The sequence below is a fragment of the Entelurus aequoreus genome, linkage group LG26 (assembly GCF_033978785.1).
Source record: "Entelurus aequoreus isolate RoL-2023_Sb linkage group LG26, RoL_Eaeq_v1.1, whole genome shotgun sequence".
Taxonomy (NCBI): domain Eukaryota; kingdom Metazoa; phylum Chordata; class Actinopteri; order Syngnathiformes; family Syngnathidae; genus Entelurus; species Entelurus aequoreus.
In genome coordinates, this window is record NC_084756.1 from 36,691,915 (window position 1) to 36,714,796 (window position 22,882).

Genomic DNA, 22,882 nt, shown 5'->3' on the forward strand with positions numbered 1-22,882 from the left:
CAGTCAGTCCTTCAGTGAGTCCCAGTGTGTTGGCGATTAAGCAACGTTGGCATTCAATTAGCGACTTTTGGCCATACATGGCTGGCGACTCAAAAAACTAGAAAAAAAGTACAAAAAGTTGTACAATTAATATCTTTATTATCCTTAATTCCCCTGAATCCTAGAGTGTGTTGCAATTAAGCAACTTTGCTGCTAGGTTTAGCGACTCTTGTTTTGGGCATACCTGGCTAGCGACTACAAACATTATTCAGCAACTTTTTGGCTGTTAAGATTAACGTTAATAAATTAAATCCTAATACAATTTATTGTGTTGGTCTCGCCATCTTGCTATTAGGTACTTTGAATTCTTGTTGGTCTCTGCTAAGGTATCTGGCTGTTGTCTTTGCCTTCAGTTAGTCACTTGGCTCTGGAATATATTTAACTGTACTTGGCTCTCTCTTTCTCCTCAGTACAAATCAGTCTGTTCCCTTGCCATTTAGACATTTTCTTGATTGGATCATCACTGACCACTCTGCTCTCCTGCTGTCTATCAGACATTGTTGCTCCCATCATAGCTAGCAAGCTGCCTTGGTGTCCTTTGTGAAAATATTTAGATAGAAGACTAAAGTGCACAAAGGTGTACAATTATTATCTTTTCAAAATATTTGTTTCACTGTCAGTGTGATTGACCGACTTTGCCGCTAGATTTCGCGTCTTTTGGCCATACCTGGCTAGCGACTGAAAACATCATTTAGCAACTTTTTGGTTGTAAAGATAAGAGGTAAAAGCAGATCTGCCTGTTGGTCTTTCCACATTTTGCCATTTGGTACTTTGCACTCTTGTTGGTCACTCCAAGGCATTTGTCCCTGCCTTCAGCTAGTCACTTGGCTCTTTTGGAATATATTTCACTGTAATTGGCTCTCTCTCTCTTTCTCCTCAGTACAAATCAGTCTGTTCCCTTGCCATTTAGACATTTTCTTGATTCGATCATCACTGACCACTCTGCTCTCCTGCTGTCTATCAGACGAATCAGTTGATTCTCTGCTCTCAATTGTCTATGCTAGTAAGCTGTTATTCTCTGCTTTGGAGTGTTGATGCTGGGTTGCTAGTTTTCTAAATCACCTCACACACTTGAAGGAAGCAGCACCGATCATAAACACACAAACAAACTCACACACACACACACACACACACACATAGTTGGTTTATCTGTTGTGATAGGCAAAGAGCCAATGTGCAAAGAAAGAAGGGAAATATGGATCATAAACGTTTAAGTGGAGGAGCTAGAAAAAAAATTCAGCAAGAAAAGAAAAAAAAGGAATCAGTTTTACTTGAGAGTGTTCCAAATATCTCCAGCTTCTTCAGTACAAAGACATCTGCTGAAAGCAATTCTATAAATGCTACTGCAAATTCAGCTAAGGTTAGCAATGCACCTGAGCTAGCATGTAGCTCCCAAGATCCTGAGACCACTACAAGTGTAGACACTGAACCAAATGCTTCTGATGCTTATGATTCAACCAATTCAGCAGTAGCCAGTTGCTCGGATGAATGTGAGGTCACTGCACCTCTGGACAGCATAGAAAATGAGCTGAATCTTTCTTCAACACCATCTACAGTGACAACTCTACCTAGTGATCCCGCTAAATGGGCTGAGACCCTCACTGAGTCAATGAAGGAAGTTCTTATTCAAAGAGGTGCAAAATCATTTCACAACCGTCACAGCCATTATCCAGCTTCTGTGAGGAACAGTGGGCTAGGAGGCAAAACCCGATGCCTAAACAATGAACATTTTACTTCACACTTGCCCAATGGACAACGAGTACAAAGAGAGTGGCTGATGTACTCTCCCTCTACTGGTAATGTTTACTGCTTTGCATGCAAACTGTTTTCCCCAAAAACGCATTCTTTTGTGACAGGCTATTGTGATTGGAAACACTCAGAAAGATTTGGTGAACATGAGCGAAGTGCTGAGCACATAACCTGCATGCAAGCAGTCTTGAACCGCGCCAAAGGTGCCACAGTTGATGCAGACCTGTTCAAACAGTTTCAGGCAGAGAGCAGCTATTGGAGGCAGGTGTTACAAAGAGTTGTTGCAGTCATTAAATTCCTTGCAGAAAGGGGCCTTGCATTTAGGGGTAAAAATGAATCGTTAGGGTCTCCTCTCAATGGGAACTACCTTGGTATTCTGGAGGTCCTGGCTGAATTTGATCCCTTTCTAAAGGATCACATCAGAAAGTTTGGGCAGATGGGTCGAGGTAATACCTCATATCTGTCCTCCACCATTTGTGAGGAATTCATTGAATTGATGGGTGCAAAAACCAAACAGGCTATAGCAGATGAACTGCAAGCAAGCAAATACTACTCTATCATTGTGGATTCAACCCCAGATTTATCTCATGTGGACCAATTGACATTCATATTCCGTTTTGTTAGCAAAGAGGGCAGTGTTGTTGAACGCTTTGTGGGTTTTGAGCCCATTACTAGCCATACAGGTGAAAGTTTGGCTAACTGTGTCATGTCTGTGTTGGAAAATCTAGGGTTAGAGCTGTCAAATTGCAGGGGGCAGGCTTATGATAATGCCAGCAACATGTCAGGGAGGTATAATGGGTTGCAGGCTCACTTAAAGAAAAGCAACCCATTAATACACTATATTCCATGTGCAGCTCACTCTTTGAATTTGGTGGGAGTCAACAGCATTGACAGATGTGGAAATGAAGTCTCTAAGTATTTTGACTTGATTCAGTCTATTTACAACTTCACAACTGCATCCACACACCGATGGGACAGGGTATTTGGCAATTCCAACATAGATCTCACACTTAAAGCTTTATCCAACACGCGTTGGAGTTGCCGTGCAGAATCTACCAAAGCACTGTGGCAGAACTACAGTAAAATAAAAGCAGCACTACAGGTTATTTCCACTGATGACACAGAGAAACGAGACACACGAACTGAAGCTGACAGTCTAGTGCGGAAGCTGGATTCACTTGAGATGGCCTTCATGGCAGGCTTTTGGGACACTGTTCTGTCCAGATTTCAGGCCACAAGTCTGCAACTTCAAAAAGCAGACATGGACCTTGGTACAGCAGTTAGATTGCTGGAATCTCTGCGCACCTTTGTTCTCTCCCAAAGAGATCTATTTGATCATTTTGAGCAGAAAGCCTTAAACATGTTGGGTGGCACCCCATCTTACAGGGCTGAACGGACGAGGAAACGTAAAAAGTTTGCTGATGAATCAGCATCCCCAGATGTTGTGCTTGAGGGAAGGCAACTGTTTCAAATAGAGACATTTATTGCCTCTATTGATCAACTGAGTTCAAGCCTTAATCACCGTCTGGAGGCCTACAAACATCTGAACAATTTGTTCAGTGTCCTTTTCTCTTTGGATACAGAGTCCAATGCTTCAGTCCTTCACAAGGCCAAGATTCTCACTGAATCATACCCATCTGACCTCAATGAAAGTCTTGGACAGGAGCTTATACAGTTCAAATCTTTTATACAGCTCAACAACACTGATGAGGAGAGGACCCCTTCAGGACTGCTCAAAACAATAATACATTTTGGACTACAGCCTACGTTTCCTAATACATACATTGCGCTACAGATTTTTCTCACTCTACCGGTCAGTAACTGTGAGGGAGAACGCTCATTCTCTCTTTTGTCAAGAGTAAAAAATGAGCTGCGCACAAGAATGACTCAGAAAAGATTAAATGCGTTATCTCTAATGGCAATTGAGAGTGAGCTGACAAGAGAGTTGGACTTCAATGATGTGGTGGATGATTTTGCAAAATTGAAAGCACGAAAGAAACCCCTTGCTTAAAGGTGCACTGTGTAAGATTTTTAGGTTATTTCCAGAATTCACCCATTCACTAATGTTAGGCTACCTGTTTTCATGAATACTTACCACCACCATAAAATTCTAAGTATCCATTATGACTTGGAGAATTGCACTTTTGCCATTTCTGGGAAGTGTCACCTGGATTGTGAAGATAGGATTGACTTTAGGCAGAAGCTTGGTGCTTTCTCTGGCAAACTGAACCTCAAGCTTCATTCTCTGCAGCTTTGCATTCTTGTGCAGACTTTCATCCACAAGGAACTTTTCAACTTCCCCACTATCGTGAAGGGGCCATCAAAAGATTTCAGTGTGTCCAGCATGTCTAGTCTCTTACTCTCCTTTCTTTGAGCCATCTCTTGTTTCTCATCTGCCCTACTCTCGAATTTTGCCTTCATGAATTTACTCCAGTTGAGTTCAACCTCCCTTTTTGCTTGTGCTGCTGCCTTGAAACCTCTGAAGCTCCTGGCTCTTCTGTAAAATTATTGACCTATTGACTGCGTTCAGTGTGCCCAACTTCTTCAGTTTGTAGTCCACCTTGCCACATTGTCTCTCCATCCCAATGTTGTGCACAGGGGTGCCATCAATGTTACTAGCCTGTTCACTGACAGGGTCCATTGGGAAGGTCTCCTCATCCATCCTCTGCCTGGCCAGGACAGTCTTCAGATGGGGCAGCATGAGATCTGTCAGCTGCTTCACTTCATCCAAGTATTCGGCAGCCACGTCTGACACTGAGTTCAGGACATGTCCAGTGCCTGTCCAGCCACTATAGCATTCTTGGAAATGGGCTATCTTGACCTGCATGCAGCCCTTGTACCATGAACTGGCCTACACCTTTCTTTGTGGTGCTCTCCGATGCATGTTATCATTTTACCTTTCTCCTTCTCCTCAAGCTTAACCACAAATAGATACAGACTTTGAGCCTCAATTTGCTGCACAGCTGCCGTTATGCCAAAGTGTTTTCCTAAGATATTATTTTATTTTTAATGATAGAAGGGAGGAAAAGGGGGCAAAAATCATGTCCGATTTAGTTTTTTGGGTGGGGTGGGGGGTTTATTTCATGATAGCTACCAACTTCCAATACATAATATCTCTCAAATGACCCAATGCACCATCACTGAAGTGGGCGTAATCATTTTCAAAAATGTTTATTTTTAGGCCATTTATCCCCTCCCCCTGTGTCTGTGTGAAACCTGTGCTTGTCAGTGTCTGTGTGGTATACCTAATAGTGTGTGTGCAGTATGTGCACTCTTCTGTACAGTACAGTGTGCATGTCTGTTCACAGTATACAGTATTTCTTGCATAGTGCGTGCGTGTGTGTGCGCCCACACGCGCGGGGGGTTGAGGGGCCAAGACCATGTCAGGCCCAGGGGGCCAAAATTTCTTAATCCGCCCCTGACTGGAGCCCCAATAGAAAACGCTCTATAGCCCGCAGACTTTGTTTGGGCTCTGGGAATCACTAATATTAATTAAGACCCGAGGCTGTAATTGATGCCAAAGATGCATCAACAAAGTGTTGAGCAGTTTGAAAAGACAAAAAACTTCACATTGTAATTATATGGGGTATTGTGTGTAGAATTTTGAGGACAAAAAAATATTATTTTTATTCCGTATGAAATGTAAGATAAAATGTGGAGAAAGTGTGAACACCACACTGACTAGTACCACCCCTCACATTGTGGCATGTTATCACTGGTCAATGCAACATTAGAGTAGTCTGTGTACAGCAGGGGTCACCAACGCGGTGCCCGCGGGCACCAGGTAGCCCGTAAGGACCAGATGAGTAGCCCGCTGGCCTGTTCTAAAAATAGCTCAAATAGCAGCACTTACCAGTGAGCTGCCTCTATTTTTTAAATTTTATTTATTTACTAGCAAGCTGGTCTCGCTTTGCCCGACATTTTTAATTCTAAGAGAGACAAAACTCATAGTATTTGAAAATCCAAGAAAATATTTTAAAGACTTGGTCTTCACTTGTTTAAATAAATTCATAAATTTTTTTACTTTGCTTCTTATAACTTTCAGAAAGGAAATTTTAGAGAAAAAATACAACCTTAAAGATGATTTTAGGGTTTTTAAACACATATACCTTTTTACCTTTTAAATTCCTTCCTTTTCTTTCCTGACAATTTAAATCAATGTTCAAGTAAATTAATTGTTTTTATTTTAAAGAATAATAAATAAATTTTAATTTAATTCTTCATTTTAGCTTCTGTTTTTTCGACGAAGAATATTTGTGAAATATTTCTTCAAACTTATTATGATTAAAATTCCAAAAAAATATTCTGGAAAATCTGTAGAATCAAATTTAAATCATATTTCAAAGTATTTTGAATTTCGTTTGAAATTTTTGTTCTGGAAAATCTAGAAGAAATAATGATTTGTCTTTGTTAGAAATATAGCTTGGTCCAATTTGTTATATATTCTAACAAAGTGCAGATTGGATTTTAACCTATTTAAAACATGTCATCAAAATTCTAAAATTAATCTTAATCAGGAAAAATTACTAATGATGTTCCATAAATTATTTTTTTAATTTTTTTAAAAACATTCGAATTAGCTAGTTTTCCTCTTCTTTTTTTCGGGTGAATTTTGAATTTTAAAGAGTGGAAATTGGAGATAAACTATGTTTCAAAATTGAATTGTCATTTTTTTCGTGTTTTCTCCTCTTTTAAACCGTTCAATTAAGTGTAAATATCATTAATTATTAATAATAACATAGAGTTAAAGGTAAATTGAGCAAATTGGCTATTTCTGGCAATTTATTTAAGTGTGTATCAAACTGGTAGCCCTTCGCATTAATCAGTACCCAAGAAGTAGCTCTTGCTTTCAAAAAGGTTGGTGACCCCTGATGTACAGCTTGTAAAGCAACTTAACACACAGGACGTTGTTGCCAGCTCTTTTCAGAAGAGTTGTGTGTTCATTCGTTTGCTACACCCGCTGGACGCTAAAAGTTTATCGAAGGTTACTTCCTATCTACTCACGTCTCCTTGTCCACTCGTGTGTTTCCACTCAGGAAGTTCCACAGAGTCCATTCCTCGTCAAAGTGGATCCCTCCCATGACTCATCCAAGGTCAAGGCCGAGGGTCCTGGACTGACTCCCACTGGTAACACAAAGCTTCTGTCCTTCCCACGTCGGGATGTTCCTCACCTCCCTGGTCTTTTCTTTATCGCAGGCGTTGAGAGTGGAATACCCACTCATTTCACGGTACTCACTAAAGGAGCCGGGAAAGCGCCGCTGGACGTTTCCTTCTCGTCGCCCGTCAACGACTTCGACGTCATCGACAACTACGACTACTCTCAGACTGTCAAATACACGCCCCTCACCCCGGTAACACAACATGTTGATGAGACGTATTGGGAATGCACAGTAGGGGTTGGGGGGGTAATCATTTTGCAAGGCAGTCTGCAGAAAATGATGGAAAGTGCCACTCTACCTAGCAACTGACGCTGTGGTCAAAGTTGCAATTGCCACAAAACCCGTTTTTAAGATATTCAAAATAGTGCCCCGCCCTAATTCGTCACGTTTCCTGTGTCAGGTGAACTGAGGAAAGTATGAGTCCCCATTCCTACTGTCGTGGTTCACATGGCGTGGGGTGAAACAAGAACGCCCCAAAACTCGCAGGAAGTTGGACATTTTTACTTGGAGCGGCCTTTTCCGGGTGTTCCTCAAAGGCAAACTCACCCTAGAGCACATTGTCAAAGTTAAACGGCCCACCAAAATAATTTTAAGTGGTTTGCCATACTTTATTGTGGCCCACCAGATAATTTTTTATGGCCCGCCACATCATTTTATGTGGCCAGTCATATCATTCAAGTGTGGCCAGTCACATACACACACACACACACACACATCATTATAATGTGGCACACCACATCATTTGATGTACTTTTGTCATGTCATTTTATTGTGGCCCACCAAATACTTTTATTATGGACCGCCACTTCATTCTAAAACGGCCCCCCACATCATTTTATTGTGAACCACCACTTCATTTTAAAATGGCCCATCCTGTCATTTTAATGTGGACCGTCACTTCATTTAAAGGTGGCCCGTCCCATGATTTTAATTTGGCCCGTCACATCATTTTATATGGCCAGTTACATCAATCAATCAATCAATGTTTATTTATATAGCCCTAATTGTCATTTTATTGTGGCCTACCACATAATTTCTTTGGCCCACCAAATACTTTTATTATGGACCGCCACTTCATTCTAAAACGGCCCGCCACATTTTATTGTGGACCACCACTTAATTTTAAGATGGCCCATACTGTCATTTTAACGTGGACCGTCACTTCATTTATAGGTGGCCCGTCCCATGATTTTAATTTGGCCCGCCACATCATTTTATATGGCCAGTTACATCATGTTATGTAGTTTGCCATATAATTTTATACATTTTCTCGGCCCACCAGATAATTTTTTATGGCCCCCCACATCATTTTATGTGGCCAGTCATATCATTCTAGTGTGGCCAGTCACATACACACACACACACACACACACACACACACACACACACATTATTATAATGTGGCACACCACATCATTTGATGTACTTTGCCATGCCATTTTATTGTGGCCCACCACATAATTTCTTTGGCCCACCAAATACTTTTTTCGTGGACCGCCACTTGATTCTAAAACGGCCCGCCACATCATTTTATCGTGGACCACCACTTAATTTTAAAATGGCCCATCCTGTCATTTTAACGTGAACCGTCACTTCATTTATAGGTGGCCCGTCCCATGATTTTAATTTCGCCCGCCACATCATTTTATATGGCCAGTTACATCATGTTATGTAGTTTGCCATATAATTTTATACATTTTCTTGGCCCACCAGATAATTTTTTATGGCCCGCCACATCATTTTATGTGGCCAGTCATATCATTCAAGTGTGGCCAGTCACATACACACACACACACACATCATTATAATGTGGCACACCACATCATTTGATGTACTTTTGTCATGTCATTTTATTGTGGCCCACCACATAATTTCTTTGGCCCACCAAATACTTTTATTATGGACCGCCACTTCATTCTAAAACGGCCCCTCACATCATTTTATTGTGAACCACCACTTAATTTTAAAATGGCCCATACTGTCATTTTAATGTGGACCGTCACTTCATTTAAAGGTGGCCCGTCCCATGATTTTAATTTGGCCCGCCACATTTTATATGGCCAGTTACATCATGTTATGTAGTTTGCCATATAATTTTATACATTTTCTTGGCCCACCAGATAATTTTTTATGGCCCGCCACATCATTTTATGTGGCCAGTCATATCATTCTAGTGTGGCCAGTCACACACACACACACACACACACACACACACACACACACACACACACACACACACACACACACACACACACACACACACACACACACACACACACACACACACACACACACACACACGTCATTATAATGTGGTACACCACATAATTTGATGTACTTTTGTCATGTCATTTTATTGTGGCCTACCACATAATTTCTTTGGCCCACCAAATACTTTTATTGTGGACCGCCACTTCATTCTAAAACGGCCCGCCAGATCATTTTATTGTGGACCACCACTTAATTTTAAGATGGCCCATACTGTCATTTCAACGTGGACCGTCCCATGATTTTAAATTGGCCTGCCACATCATTTTATGTGGCCAGTCACATCATGTTATGTAGTTTGCCATATAATTTTATTAATTTTCTTGGCCCACCACATACTTTTTTTGTGGACCGCTACTTCATTCTAAAATGGCCCGCCACATCATTTTATTGTGGACCGCTACTTCATTTAAAGTGGCCCGTCCCATCATTTAAAGTGGCCCGCCACATCATTTTATGTGGCCAGTCACATCATGTTATGTAGTTTGCCATATCATTTTATTAATTTTCTTGGCCCACCACATACTTTTATTGTGGACCGCCACTTCATTCTAAAACGGCCCGCCACATCATTTTATTGTGGACCACCACTTAATTTTAAGATGGCCCATACTGTCATTTTAACGTGGACCGTCCCATGATTTTAAATTGGCCTGCCACATCATTTTATGTGGCCAGTCACATCATGTTATGTAGTTTGCCATATAATTTTATTAATTTTCTTGGCCCACCACATACTTTTTTTGTGGACCGCTACTTCATTCTAAAATGGCCCGCCACATCATTTTATTGTGGACCGCTACTTCATTTAAAGTGGCCCGCCACGTCATTTTATATGGCCAGTTACGTCATATTAACGTGGCCAGTCACATCATGTTATGTAGTTTGCCATATAATTTTATAAATTTTCTTGGCCCACCACATACTTTTTTTGTGGACCGCCACTTCATTCTAAAACAGCCCGCCACATCATTTTATTGTGGACCACCACGTCATTTTAAAGTGGCCCGTCCCATCATTTAAAGTGACCCGCCACATCAATTTATGTGGCCAGTCACATCATGTTATGTAGTTTGCCATATCATTTTATTAATTTTCTTGGCCCACCACATACTTTTTTTGTGGACCGCTACTTCATTCTAAAATGGCCCGCCACATCATTTTATTGTGGACCGCTACTTCATTTAAAGTGGCCCGCCACGTCATTTTATATGGCCAGTTACGTCATATTAATGTGGCCAGTCACATCATGTTATGTAGTTTGCCATATAATTTTATAAATGTTCTTGGCCCACCACATACTTTTTTTGTGGACCGCCACTTCATTCTAAAACAGCCCGCCACATCATTTTATTGTGGACCACCACGTCATTTTAAAGTGGCCCGTCCCATCATTTAAAGTGACCCGCCACATCAATTTATGTGGCCAGTCACATCATGTTATGTAGTTTGCCATATCATTTTATTAATTTTCTTGGCCCACCACATACTTTTATTGTGGACCGCCACTTCATTCTAAAACGGCCCGCCACATCATTTTATTGTGGACCACCACTTAATTTTAATATGGCCCATACTGTCATTTTAACGTGGACCGTCCCATGATTTTAAAATGGCCTGCCACATCATTTTATGTGGCCAGTCACATCATGTTATGTAGTTTGCCATATAATTTTATTAATTTTCTTGGCCCACCACATACTTTTTTTGTGGACCGCTACTTCATTCTAAAACGGCCCGCCACGTCATTTTATTGTGGACCGCTACTTCATTTAAAGTGGCCCGCCACGTCATTTTATATGGCCAGTTTCGTCATATTAACGTGGCCAGTCACATCATGTTATGTAGTTTGCCATATAATTTTATAAATTTTCTTGGCCCACCACACACTTTTTTTGTGGACCGCCACGTCATTCTAAAACAGCCCGCCACATCATTTTATTGTGGACCACCACGTCATTTTAAAGTGGCCCATCCCATCATTTAAATTGGCCGGCCATATCATTTTATGTGGCCAGTCACATCATGTTATGTAGTTTGCCATATCATTTTATTAATTTTCTTGGCCCACCACATACTTTTATTATGTACCGCCACTTCATTCTAAAACGGCCCGCCACATCATTTTATTGTGGACCACCACTTAATTTTAAGATGGCCCATACTGTCATTTTAATGTGGACCATCCCATGATTTTAAATTGGCCTGCCACATCATTTTATGTGGCCAGTCACATCATGTTATGTAGTTTGCCATATAATTTTATTAATTTTCTTGGCCCACCACATACTTTTTTTGTGGACCGCTACTTCATTCTAAATTGGCCCGCCACATCATTTTATTGTGGACTGCTACTTTATTTAAAGTGGCCCGCCACGTCATTTTATATGGCCAGTTATATCATGTTATGTAGTTTGCCATATAATTTTATTAATTTTCTTGGCCCACCACATACTTTTTTTGTGGACCGCTACTTCATTCTAAAACGCCCCGCCACATCATTTTATTGTGGACCGCTACTTCATTTAAAGTGGCCCGCCACATCATTTTATATGGCCAGTTACATCATGTTATGTAGTTTGCCATGTAATTTTATACATTTTCTTGGCCCACCGCACACTTTTTTTGTGGACCGCCACTTCATTCTAAAACAGCCCGCCACATTTTATTGTGGACCACCACATCATTTTAAAGTGGCCCGCCACATCATTTTATGTGGCCAGTCACATCATGTTATATAGTTTGCCATATCATTTTATTAATTTTCTTGGCCCACCACATACTTTTATTGTGGACCGCCACTTCATTCTAAAACGGGCCACCACATCATTTTAGGTGGTTTGCCATAATTTTTTATTGCCCACCACATCATTTGAAAAAAAACGTCACACCACGTCATTTCATGGGGTCCACCACGTGGCCCAGCTACATCATATTCATGATGTGGCCGGTCACATCATATTAGTGTGGCCCCCCACGTCATTTTTATGTGGCCCACAACATCATTTTATGTAGTTTGCCATATAATTTTATTGTGGCCCACCAAATAATTTTCTCAGACCACCACGTTTTTATTGTGGACCGCCACTTCAGTTTATGGCCCGTCCCAATATTTTAAATGTGGCCTACCACGTCCTTTATGTGGCCTAAGAAAGGGTGGGGGAAAAAAACACATTATATTTTCTTGATCCACCACATACTTTTATTGTGGACCGCCAGTTCATTTTATGTGGTTTGCCATCATTTTTTATGGCCTGCCACATCATTTTATCGTGGACCACCACTTCATTTTAAAACTGCCCGTCCCATGATTTTAATGTGGCCTGCTACATCATTTCCTGTGGTCCGGTACGCCATTGTGGCCAGCTATGTCATATTACCGTGGCCAGCAACGGCATATTAAGGTGGCCAGTCACATCCTATTAGTGTGCCCACCACATTATTTGTATGTGCCTCCCCCACATCATTCTAAGGTGGCCCACCACATCATTTTATGTACTTTGCCAGATAATTTCATCGTGGCCCACCAGATAATTTTCTCAGCCCACCACATGTTTTTATTGTGGACCGCCACTTCAGTTTATGGCCCGTCCCAATATTTTAAATGTGGCCTACCACGTCCCTTATGTGGCCTAAGAAAGGGTGGGGAAAAAAACCACATTATATTTTCTTGATCCACCACATACTTTTATTGTGGACCGCCAGTTCATTTTAGGTGGTTTGCCATCATTTTTTATGGCCTGCCACATCATTTTATCGTGGACCACCACTTCATTTTAAAACTGCCCGTCCCATGATTTTAATGTGGCCTGCTACATCATTTCCTGTGGTCCGGTACGCCATTGTGGCCAGCTATGTCATATTACCGTGGCCAGCAACGGCATATTAAGGTGGCCAGTCCCATCCTATTAGTGTGCCCACCACATTATTTGTATGTGCCTCCCCCACATCATTCTAAGGTGGCCCACCACATCATTTTATGTACTTTGCCAGATAATTTCATCATGGCCCACCAGATAATTTTCTCAGACCACCACATGTTTTTATTGTGGACCGCCACTTCAGTTTATGGCCCGTCCCAATATTTTAAATGTGGCCTACCACGTCCTTTATGTGGCCTAAGAAAGGGTGGGGGAAAAAAAACACATTATATTTTCTTGATCCACCACATACTTTTATTGTGGACCGCCAGTTCATTTTATGTGGTTTGCCATAATTTTTTATGGCCTGCCCCATCCTTTTATCGTGGACCACCACTTCATTTTAAAACTGCCTGTCCCATGTTTTTAATGTGGCCTGCTACATCATTTCCTGTGGTCCCGTACGCCATTGTGGCCAGCTATGTCATATTACCGTGGCCAGCAACGTCATATTAAGGTGGCCAGTCACATCCTATTAGTGTGCCCACCACAGTATTTGTATGTGCCTCCCCCACATCATTCTAAGGTGGCCCACCACATCATTTTATGTACTTTGCCAGATAATTTCATCGTGGCCCACCAGATAATTTTCTCAGACCACCACATGTTTTTATTGTGGACCGCCACTTCAGTTTACGGCCCGTCCCAATATTTGAAATGTGGCCTACCACGTCCTTTATGTGGCCTAAGAAAGGGTGGGAAAAAAAAACACATTATATTTTCTTGATCCACCACATACTTTTATTGTGGACCGCCAGTTCATTTTATGTGGTTTGCCATCATTTTTTATGGCCTGCCCCATCCTTTTATCGTGGACCACCACTTCATTTTAAAACTGCCTGTCCCATGATTTTAATGTGGCCTGCTACATCATTTCCTGTGGTCCGGTACACCATTGTGGCCAGCTATGTCATATTACCGTGGCCAGAAACGGCATATTAAGGTGGCAGTCACATCCTATTAGTGTGCCCACCACATTATTTGTATGTGCCTCCCCCACATCATTCTAAGGTGGCCCACCACATCATTTTATGTACTTTGCCAGATAATTTCATCATGGCCCACCAGATAATTTTCTCAGCCCACCACATGTTTTTATTGTGGACCGCCACTTCAGTTTGTGGCCCGTCCCAATATTTTAAATTTGGCCTACCACGTCCTTTATGTGGCCTAAGAAAGGGTGGGGGAAAAAAAACACATTATATTTTCTTGATCCACCACATACTTTTATTGTGGACCGCCAGTTCATTTTAGGTGGTTTGCCATAATTTTTTATGGCTTGCCACATCCTTTTATCGTGGACCACCACTTCATTTTAAAACTGCCTGTCCCATGATTTTAATGTGGCCTGCTACATCATTTCCTGTGGTCCGGTACACCATTGTGGCCAGCTATGTCATATTACCGTGGCCAGCAACGGCATATTAAGGTGGCCAGTCACATCCTATTAGTGTGCCCACCACAGTATTTGTATGTGCCTCCCCCACATCATTCTAAGGTGGCCCACCACATCATTTTATGTACTTTGCCAGATAATTTCATTGTGGCCCACCAGATAATTTTCTCAGACCACCACATGTTTTTATTGTGGACCGCCACTTCAGTTTATGGCCCGTCCCAATATTTTAAATTTGGCCTACCACGTCCTTTATGTGGCCTAAGAAAGGTTGGGAAAAAAAACACATACCGTATTTCCTTGAATAGCCGCAGGGGCGCTAATTAATTTAAAACCTCTTCTCACTCCTGCGTTTACCAAAAGCATGCGGGATTGGCAAGCATGCGTTAATTATTTTAAAACCTCTTCTCACTCCGGCGCTTACCTTATCGTGAAAAGCACATTTAATAAAAAAAAACGTTATTATGGTCTTACCTTTAGGTATAAATGAGTCCATGCTTAGCTCCTATAGAAGTCTTCCTTATCTTTCTTCAGTTTTAAAAGTCTGTCTCGATGGAGATCTTCCTTTAAGTATTACCTCCTGCTTCCATTGAAAGTCCAGTTTAGAAAACTGTTTTATTTTAGATATGTAATCCTCCATGGTAAAAGTGCAAGCAAACAATGGCTCCTCACGCTTGCTGCCTGTTGTCTTCTGCAGCACCGGTCTTCTGCAGTACCAGCAGTCGCAAGAAGGATCACTAGCGCCCTCTACCACCAGGAGGAGGAAGTCATTTAGTGACTCATATTTGACCCGGCGGAAGTGCCAAGCATGCGCTAATTATTTTGCGAAACGAGTTTGACTCAGCTGTAATTCTAGGCAGGCGAATACTATATTCCCGGCGCCAATTCAAGGAAATACGGTATTAAAAATATTAATTATTTCAATTTTAACAGAAAAATATTGCACATGCAATAATTACATGTGTGTACATTTTATTATTATCTGATGTTCCAAGCATTTTTTTATTTTTATTTTTTTACTTGAATATCTCCTTGTCATCTTGTCTTACGATTTCAAAGCAAGTTATCCATCCATCTATATAAAATATAATCAACAACAGTTGTGACAAAGTTATTATATATATATATATATATATTTATATTCACTGTCATGAGGGCCTCCAATCATAAATCAGCATATTAATAAATAGATGTCAGTTTGTCTAATTAGTCACGTCATGGAGTAGCTTGTTGTGAGGTAACGAGTGAAAGTAACGTTGACGGCCTTTGCGTCTGCAGGGCGCCATGAGCATCGCGGTGACGTTCGGCGGTGACCCCATCGCCGGGAGCCCCTTCACGGTGGGTGTGGCGGCCCCCCTCAACCTCAACAAGGTCAACGTGGACAACTTGGACGGACGTAAGGAAGCCGTCCTCGCGACTCTCACTTTTCCACCCCGCTGGAAAGTTGACACATTTTGTCCCGTGTGGTAGGTGTGGAGGTGGGCCAGGAGCAGAGCTTCAAGGTGGACACAAAGGAAGCGGGGGGTCAAGGTCGCTTGGAAGTGCAAGTGGTGAGTGTCAACCATGCTGACTGGAAGTGGGAAGTCTTATTATTCACATATAATGACATTCTTCCAAAATGTTAAGTCAATAACTCTTGTTACAGGTGTTTTGTACCAGCTGCTACAATATGCTTTATTCTTTATTTGAAACCTCATTACGTACTAACCTCAAGCTGTGCATGCTAACTTTTTCTACAAGGTTTTTCATCAATGTCCAAAATACAAAAATATTGGAAAGTAAGGCCTTTAAACTTGAAACTAGCCTTTAAAAAAAAAAACAAGGATTACTTCCTATATACCAGGGGTCACCAACGTGGTGCCCGCGGGCACCAGGTAGCCCGTAAGGACCAGGGGCCGTACTTATCAAGCTTCTCAGAATTACTCCTAAGAAGTCTGCTAAGAGTTGACTTAAGAGTAAATAAATTATTCGCTGAAAGCTGCACTTAAAAGTTAGTTATCAAGCGTCTTACTCACACTTTCAGCGAAGTGTAGGACTGAATCTTAAGAGCTGAATTACGACATTACTATGTGCCGTAAACGGAATTTTAGGTGACGTAATTTCTGTGTCCATAGAAATGAACAATCACGGAAGGGAACCCGTTGTCTAAGAATAAAGAAATATCTTGGAAATATTTAAGTGGACAATGGGAGTGTATATTTTGACAATAAACTACAAAATAATACAAAACAAACTAGTCCCCGCCGGCACTCACGCTACCGCTCCCTCTCTTCTGTCGCCCACACACTCACTGACGTCACTCACCTCACGGCCACACACATACGCTACTCTCATAACATTTTCTTTCCAATTCATTAATTAGGCAACTAATTTGAAACTGGTGTGGGTGGCTCTATATATACTAGCCCACTGCAGCCACATGCAGAAATCAACATGGAATCGAAAAGTATTAAATCTGTGACAAAAATAATACCCGCTCTGTCTAAACGATACCGTTTGATCAGCTGCTCGTCATCAAACAAATCCAGAACATCGTTCCGCTCCCTGAATGTTCGCGCATGTCTCTCTCGCCTCAGTGCCATCCCCTGCTGGCAACTCCTAACCACTTAAGACACCTCTGAAGGTCTCTTAAATATCGTGGAGAGTAGGAGTGATTCTTAGACTTAAGAACGTTGATAAAAAGCTTTTATTCTTAAGTTTGAGAGTAGGACTAAATTTCGCAAATTCTCAGGACTTAAGTGTAAAATGGCACTCTAAGAAGCTTGATAAGTACGGCCCCTGATGAGTAGCCCGCAGGCCTGTTCTAAAAATAGCTCAAATAGCAGCACTTACCAGTGAGCTGCCTCTATTTTTTAAATTGTATTTATTTACTAGCAAGCTGGTCTCGCTTTGCCCGACATTTTTAATTCTAAGAGAGACAAAACTCAAATAGAATTTGAAAATCCAAGAAAATATTTGAAAGACTTGGTCTTCACTTGTTTAAATACATTCATACATTTTTTTACTTTGCTTCTTATAACTTTTAGAAAGACAATTTTAGAGAAAAAATACAACCTTAAAAATGATTTTAGGATTTTTAAACACATATACCTTTTTACCTTTTAAATTCCTTCCTCTTCTTTCCTGACAATTGAAATCAATGTTCAAGTAATTTTTTTTTATTGTAAAGAATAATAAATCAATTTTAACTTAATTCTTCATTTTAGCTTCTGTTTTTTCGACGAAGAATGTTTGTGAAATATTTCTTCAAACTTATTATGATTAAAATTTAAAAAAAAAATTCTGGCACATCTAGAAAATCTGTAGAATCAAATTTAAATCTTATTTCAAAGTCTTTTGAATTTATTTTAAAATTTTTGTTCTGGAAAATCTAGAAGAAATAATGATTTGTCTTTGTTAGAAATATAGCTTGGTCCAATTTGTTATATATTCTAACAAAGTGTAGATTGGATTTTAACCTATTTAAAACATGTCATCAAAATTCTAAAATTAATCTTAATCTGGAAAAATTACTAATGATGTTCCATAAATTCTTTTTTTAATTTTTTCAAAAACATTCAAATTAGCCAGTTTTTCTCTTCTTTTTTTCGGTTTAATTTTGAATTTTAAAGAGTGGAAATTGAAGATAAACTATGTTTCAAAATTTAATTGTCATTTTTGTTCATGTTTTCTCCTCTTTTAAACCGTTCAATTAAGTGTAAATATCATTAATTATTAATAATAACAGAGTTAAAGGTAAATTGAGCAAATTGGCTATTTCCGGAAATGTATTTAAGTGTGTATCAACTGGTAGCCCTTCGCATTAATCAGTACCCAAGAAGTAGCTCTTGGTTTCAAAAAGGTTGGTGACCCCTGCTATATACACTACCGTTCAAAAGTTTGGGGTCACATTGAAATGTCCTTATTTTTGAAGGAAAAGCACTGTACTTTTCAATGAAGATAACTTTAAACTAGTCTTAACTTGAAAGAAATACACTCTATACATTGCTAATGTGGTAAATGACTATTCTAGCTGCAAATGTCTGGTTTTTGGTGCAATATCTACATAGGTGTATGGAGGCCCATTTCCAGCAACTATCACTCCAGTGTTCTAATGGTACAATGTGTTTGCTCATTGGCTCAGAAGGCTAATTGATGATTAGAAAACCCTTGTGCAATCATGTTCACACATCTGAAAACAGTTTAGCTCGTTACAGAAGCTACAAAACTGACCTTCCTTTGAGCAGATTGAGTTTCTGGAGCATCACATTTGTGGGGTCAATTAAACGCTAAAAATGGCCAGAAAAAAAGAACTTTCATCTGAAACTCCACAGTCTATTATTGTTTTATTATGCCTAATTTGGACAACCAGGTATGGTGAAGATAAGGTTTTTTTTTTTTTTAAATTAAATAAAATAAGATAAATAAATTAAAAACATTTTCTTGAATACAAAAGAAAGTAAAACAATATAAAAACAGTTACATAGAAACTAGTAATTAATGAAAATAAGTAAAATTAACTGTTAGTACTATCAGTGGACCAGCAGCACGCACAATCATGTGTGCTTACGGACTGTATCCCTTGCAGACTGTATTGATATATGTTGATATATAATGTAGGAACCAGAATATTAATAACAGAAATAAACAACCCTTTTGTGTGAATGAGTGTAAATGGGGGAGGGAGGTTTTTTGGGTTGGTGCACTAATTGTAAGTGTATCTTGTGTTTTTTATGTTGATTTAATAAAAAAAAACAAAAAAAACACCAAAAAAAACGATACAGATAATAAAAAAAACGATACCGATAATTTCCGATATTACATTTTAAAGCATTTATCGGCCGATAATATCGGCAGGCCGATATTATCGGACATCTCTAATATATATATATATATATATATATATATATATATATATATATATATATATATATATATATATATATATATATATATATATATATATAGATATATATATATATATATATATATATATATATATATATATATATATATATATATCTATATATATATATATATATATATATATATATCTATATATCTATATATATATATATCTATATATATATAGATATATAGATATATATATATATATATATATATATAGATATATATATATATATATATATAGATATATATATATACACACACTTTTTTACATTATTATTCATGGTCTGTTTATATTCTTTTATATTATTTCTGATTATTTTTAATTTATTATTTTCTTTATTTAACTGATTTATTTGTAAATACTATTTTGTTTTCCTGCTATATTATTTCTGATTATTATTAATAATTATTATTACTATTATTATTGTCTTTCTTTAATGTATTTATTTGTAAATATTATTACTTAGTTTTCCGGCTGTTTCTTTCTTTTTGGGGGGGCATCTTTGGGATATAAACCAAAAAATATTTTGACATTTAGGGCAGGCAACAGATATATGATGTAATGGATAGGAATGTCTGATGCTGGATGTCAATAAAAATTAAATGGAAAAAAAATAAAAATAATCTTGCCTTTGAGGACAGTCAAATTTAGCTAAGCAAAGACTTAAAAATGTGTGCAAATATATATTTGGGCAAGTTTTTATCTATTAAAGTGAGAACCATGCCATAAAAGGGCATTTCCTTTTATGGTGTGGTCCTCACTTTATTACAGGGTTGTCAAAGTGGTTTTCATTAAGGGCCGCTTGTAACAGTGAATAATAGATGAATATGCCTCTGGATTTCATTATTAATTATATAAATGGTTTTAAGCAGACTGTCGATTTTACAGTAAAAACTTTACATTTACAAAATTTTACTGTAAAATAAGTGTTGTTTTTTTTCATTTTTTACAACATTTTACGGTAAATGGAAAAACAGTACCACTGTTTTTTGGGGAGGTTTTACGGAAACTTAGTTGCCAGAATTTTTGTGTTAAATTTATATTGTTTTTACAATAATAATAATAATAGATTTTTTATTTTTAAAAAGCACTCTACATTGAGTACACAACTTCAAAGTGCTACAGTGTCTTAAAAATAAAAAAATAAAAAAAAAAAGATAATGAAAAAATAAAAACTAGAACAGTCAAATAGCTAAAACTAGTATGCATATATCTAAAAAAAAAAAAAAGGCTTTTTTTTTAAAAAAGAAGGGTTTTTAAGCCTTTTTTAAAGGCATCCACAGTCTGTGGTGCCCTCAGGTGGTCAGGGAGAGCGTTTCACAGACTGGGAGCGGCGGAGCAGAAAGCCCGGTCTCCTACAACATTATATTGTTCATGGAAAAACTGTACAAGTAATTTTTTTATTCTGGCAACTTCGCTGCCAGTTTTTCTACCGTAAAAACAAATGTACCGTCTTTCCATTTACAGTAATACACCGTTAAAAACAACAACCGTAGATTTTAAAAACTGTCAAAAAAGTCAAAAACTGGCAGCTCAGTCAACATGATTTTAACGCAAAAAACAGTAGTAGTTTTTTTCAATTTACAGTATTATGCTGTAAAGAACAATGTAACATTTATTGTCATTTTTATTCATTTGAAAATTAGTTTGTTGTAAAGTTAAGTATTTTTATTTAGACCAAAACATGTTTGGAAAGTTTGTTGCAATATTGGATACTATTAAAGTTTAAAGGCCTACTGAAATGAATTTTTTTTATTTAAACGGGAATAGCAGATCCATTCTATGTGTCATACTTGATCATTTTGCGATATTGCCATATTTTTGCTGAAAGGATTTAGTAGAGAACAACGTCAATAAAGTTCGCAACTTTTGGTCTCTGATCAAAAAAACAACCTTGCCCCTACCGGAAGTAGCGTGACGTTGTCAGTTGTTCACTCCCTCATATTTTCCTATTGTTTTCAACGCAGCTAGAGCGATTCGGACGATTACCCCATTAATTTGAGCGAGGATGAAAGATTTGTGGATGAGGAACGTTAGAGTGACGGACTAGAATGCAGTAAAATACTTTTTTTTTTTTCGCTCTGACCGTAACTTAGGTACAAGCTGACTCATTGGATTCCACACTCTCTCCTTTTTCTATTGTGGATCACGGATTTGTATTTTAAACCACCTCGGATACTCTGGAAAATGAGAGTCGAGAACGCGAAATGGACATTCAGTGCCTTTTATCTCCACGACAATACATCGGCGAAATGCTTTAGCTACGAGCTAACGTGATAGCATCGTGCTTTAACTGCATATAGAAACAAAAAAAATAAACCCCTGACTGGAAGGATAGATAGAAAATCAACAATACTATTAAACCGTGGACATGTAAATACACGGTTAATGCTTTCCAGGCTGACGAAGATTAACAATGCTGTTGCTAACGACGCCATTGAAGCTAACTTAGCAACTGGACCGCACAGAGCTATGCTAAAAACATTAGCTCTCCACCTACGCCAGCCAGCCCTCATCTGCTCATCAACACCCGTGCTCACCTGCGTTCCAGCGATCGGCGGAAGGACGAAGGACTTCACCCGATGCGTTTGGCGGCCCGGAGACGTAGGAAGTCAAGGTGAGGTCGGCGGCTAGCGCGTCTGCTCTCCAACAAAGTCCTCCTGGTTGTGTTGCTGTAGTCCGCTGCTAATACACCGATCCCACCTACAACTGTCTTCTTTGCAGCCTTCATTGTTCATTAAACAAACTGCAAAAGATGTCCAGAATACTGTGGAATTATGAAATGAAAACAGAGCTTTTTGTATAGGATTCTACGGGGTACCATAACTTCCGTTAAACTGACTTCGTCACGCGCGTACGTCATCATACCGCGACGTTTCAGCCGGATATTTCCCGGGAAATTTTAAATGTCACTTTATAAGTTAACCTGGCCGTATTGGCATGTGTTGCAATGTTAAGATTTCATCATTGATATATAAACTATCAGACTGCGTGGTCGCTAGTAGTGGCTTTCAGTAGGCCTTTAAAAGGTATGCAATTTCAAGCAGTACATATATTTTTTCTGTCAAAATGAAAAAAATTAATTACATTTAGTGAGAAAATATAAAATACTTTATTGACACATGTCATTTCCAGGTGTTTGCGGGCCGGATAAAATGATGTCAGGGGCCAGATTTGGCCCCCGGGCCTTGAGTTTGACACCTGTGCTTTAATAGATAAAAACGTTTCCATAAAACTTCGGATTAGAAGGATTTGAAGGCGGAAATGTGAATCAGGGTGCCCAAATGTTTTAGTTTCTAAGTGCAGCAGAAAGGGTGGTCCTCACTCCCCTGAGGGAAAAAAAAACCCGGTCCAAACCCGGTCCTCACTTTGTCGCATAAACATGAGAGTGTGTGTGTGTTACCAGCTGAGTCCCAGCCAGCAAGCAGTGCCCTGCAAAGTGGACCCCCAACCTGGAGAA

At 39.1% G+C, this 22,882-nt stretch overlaps 1 protein-coding gene across 2 annotated transcripts in view; it reads left to right on the plus strand.

Moving 5' to 3' along the window:
• flnbl (filamin B, like) overlaps positions 1-22,882 on the plus strand; it is a 196,431-nt gene that overhangs the window by 114,281 nt on the left and 59,268 nt on the right. For both annotated transcript variants that reach the window (XM_062038188.1, XM_062038189.1), the window contains exons 18-22: positions 6,825-6,915; positions 6,985-7,139; positions 15,810-15,927; positions 16,002-16,081; positions 22,829-22,882. The exon at positions 22,829-22,882 is cut by the window's right edge and continues 132 nt beyond it. In XM_062038188.1, the coding sequence (XP_061894172.1) occupies positions 6,825-6,915; positions 6,985-7,139; positions 15,810-15,927; positions 16,002-16,081; positions 22,829-22,882 (498 nt within the window). The remainder of the gene's footprint in view (positions 1-6,824; positions 6,916-6,984; positions 7,140-15,809; positions 15,928-16,001; positions 16,082-22,828) is intronic.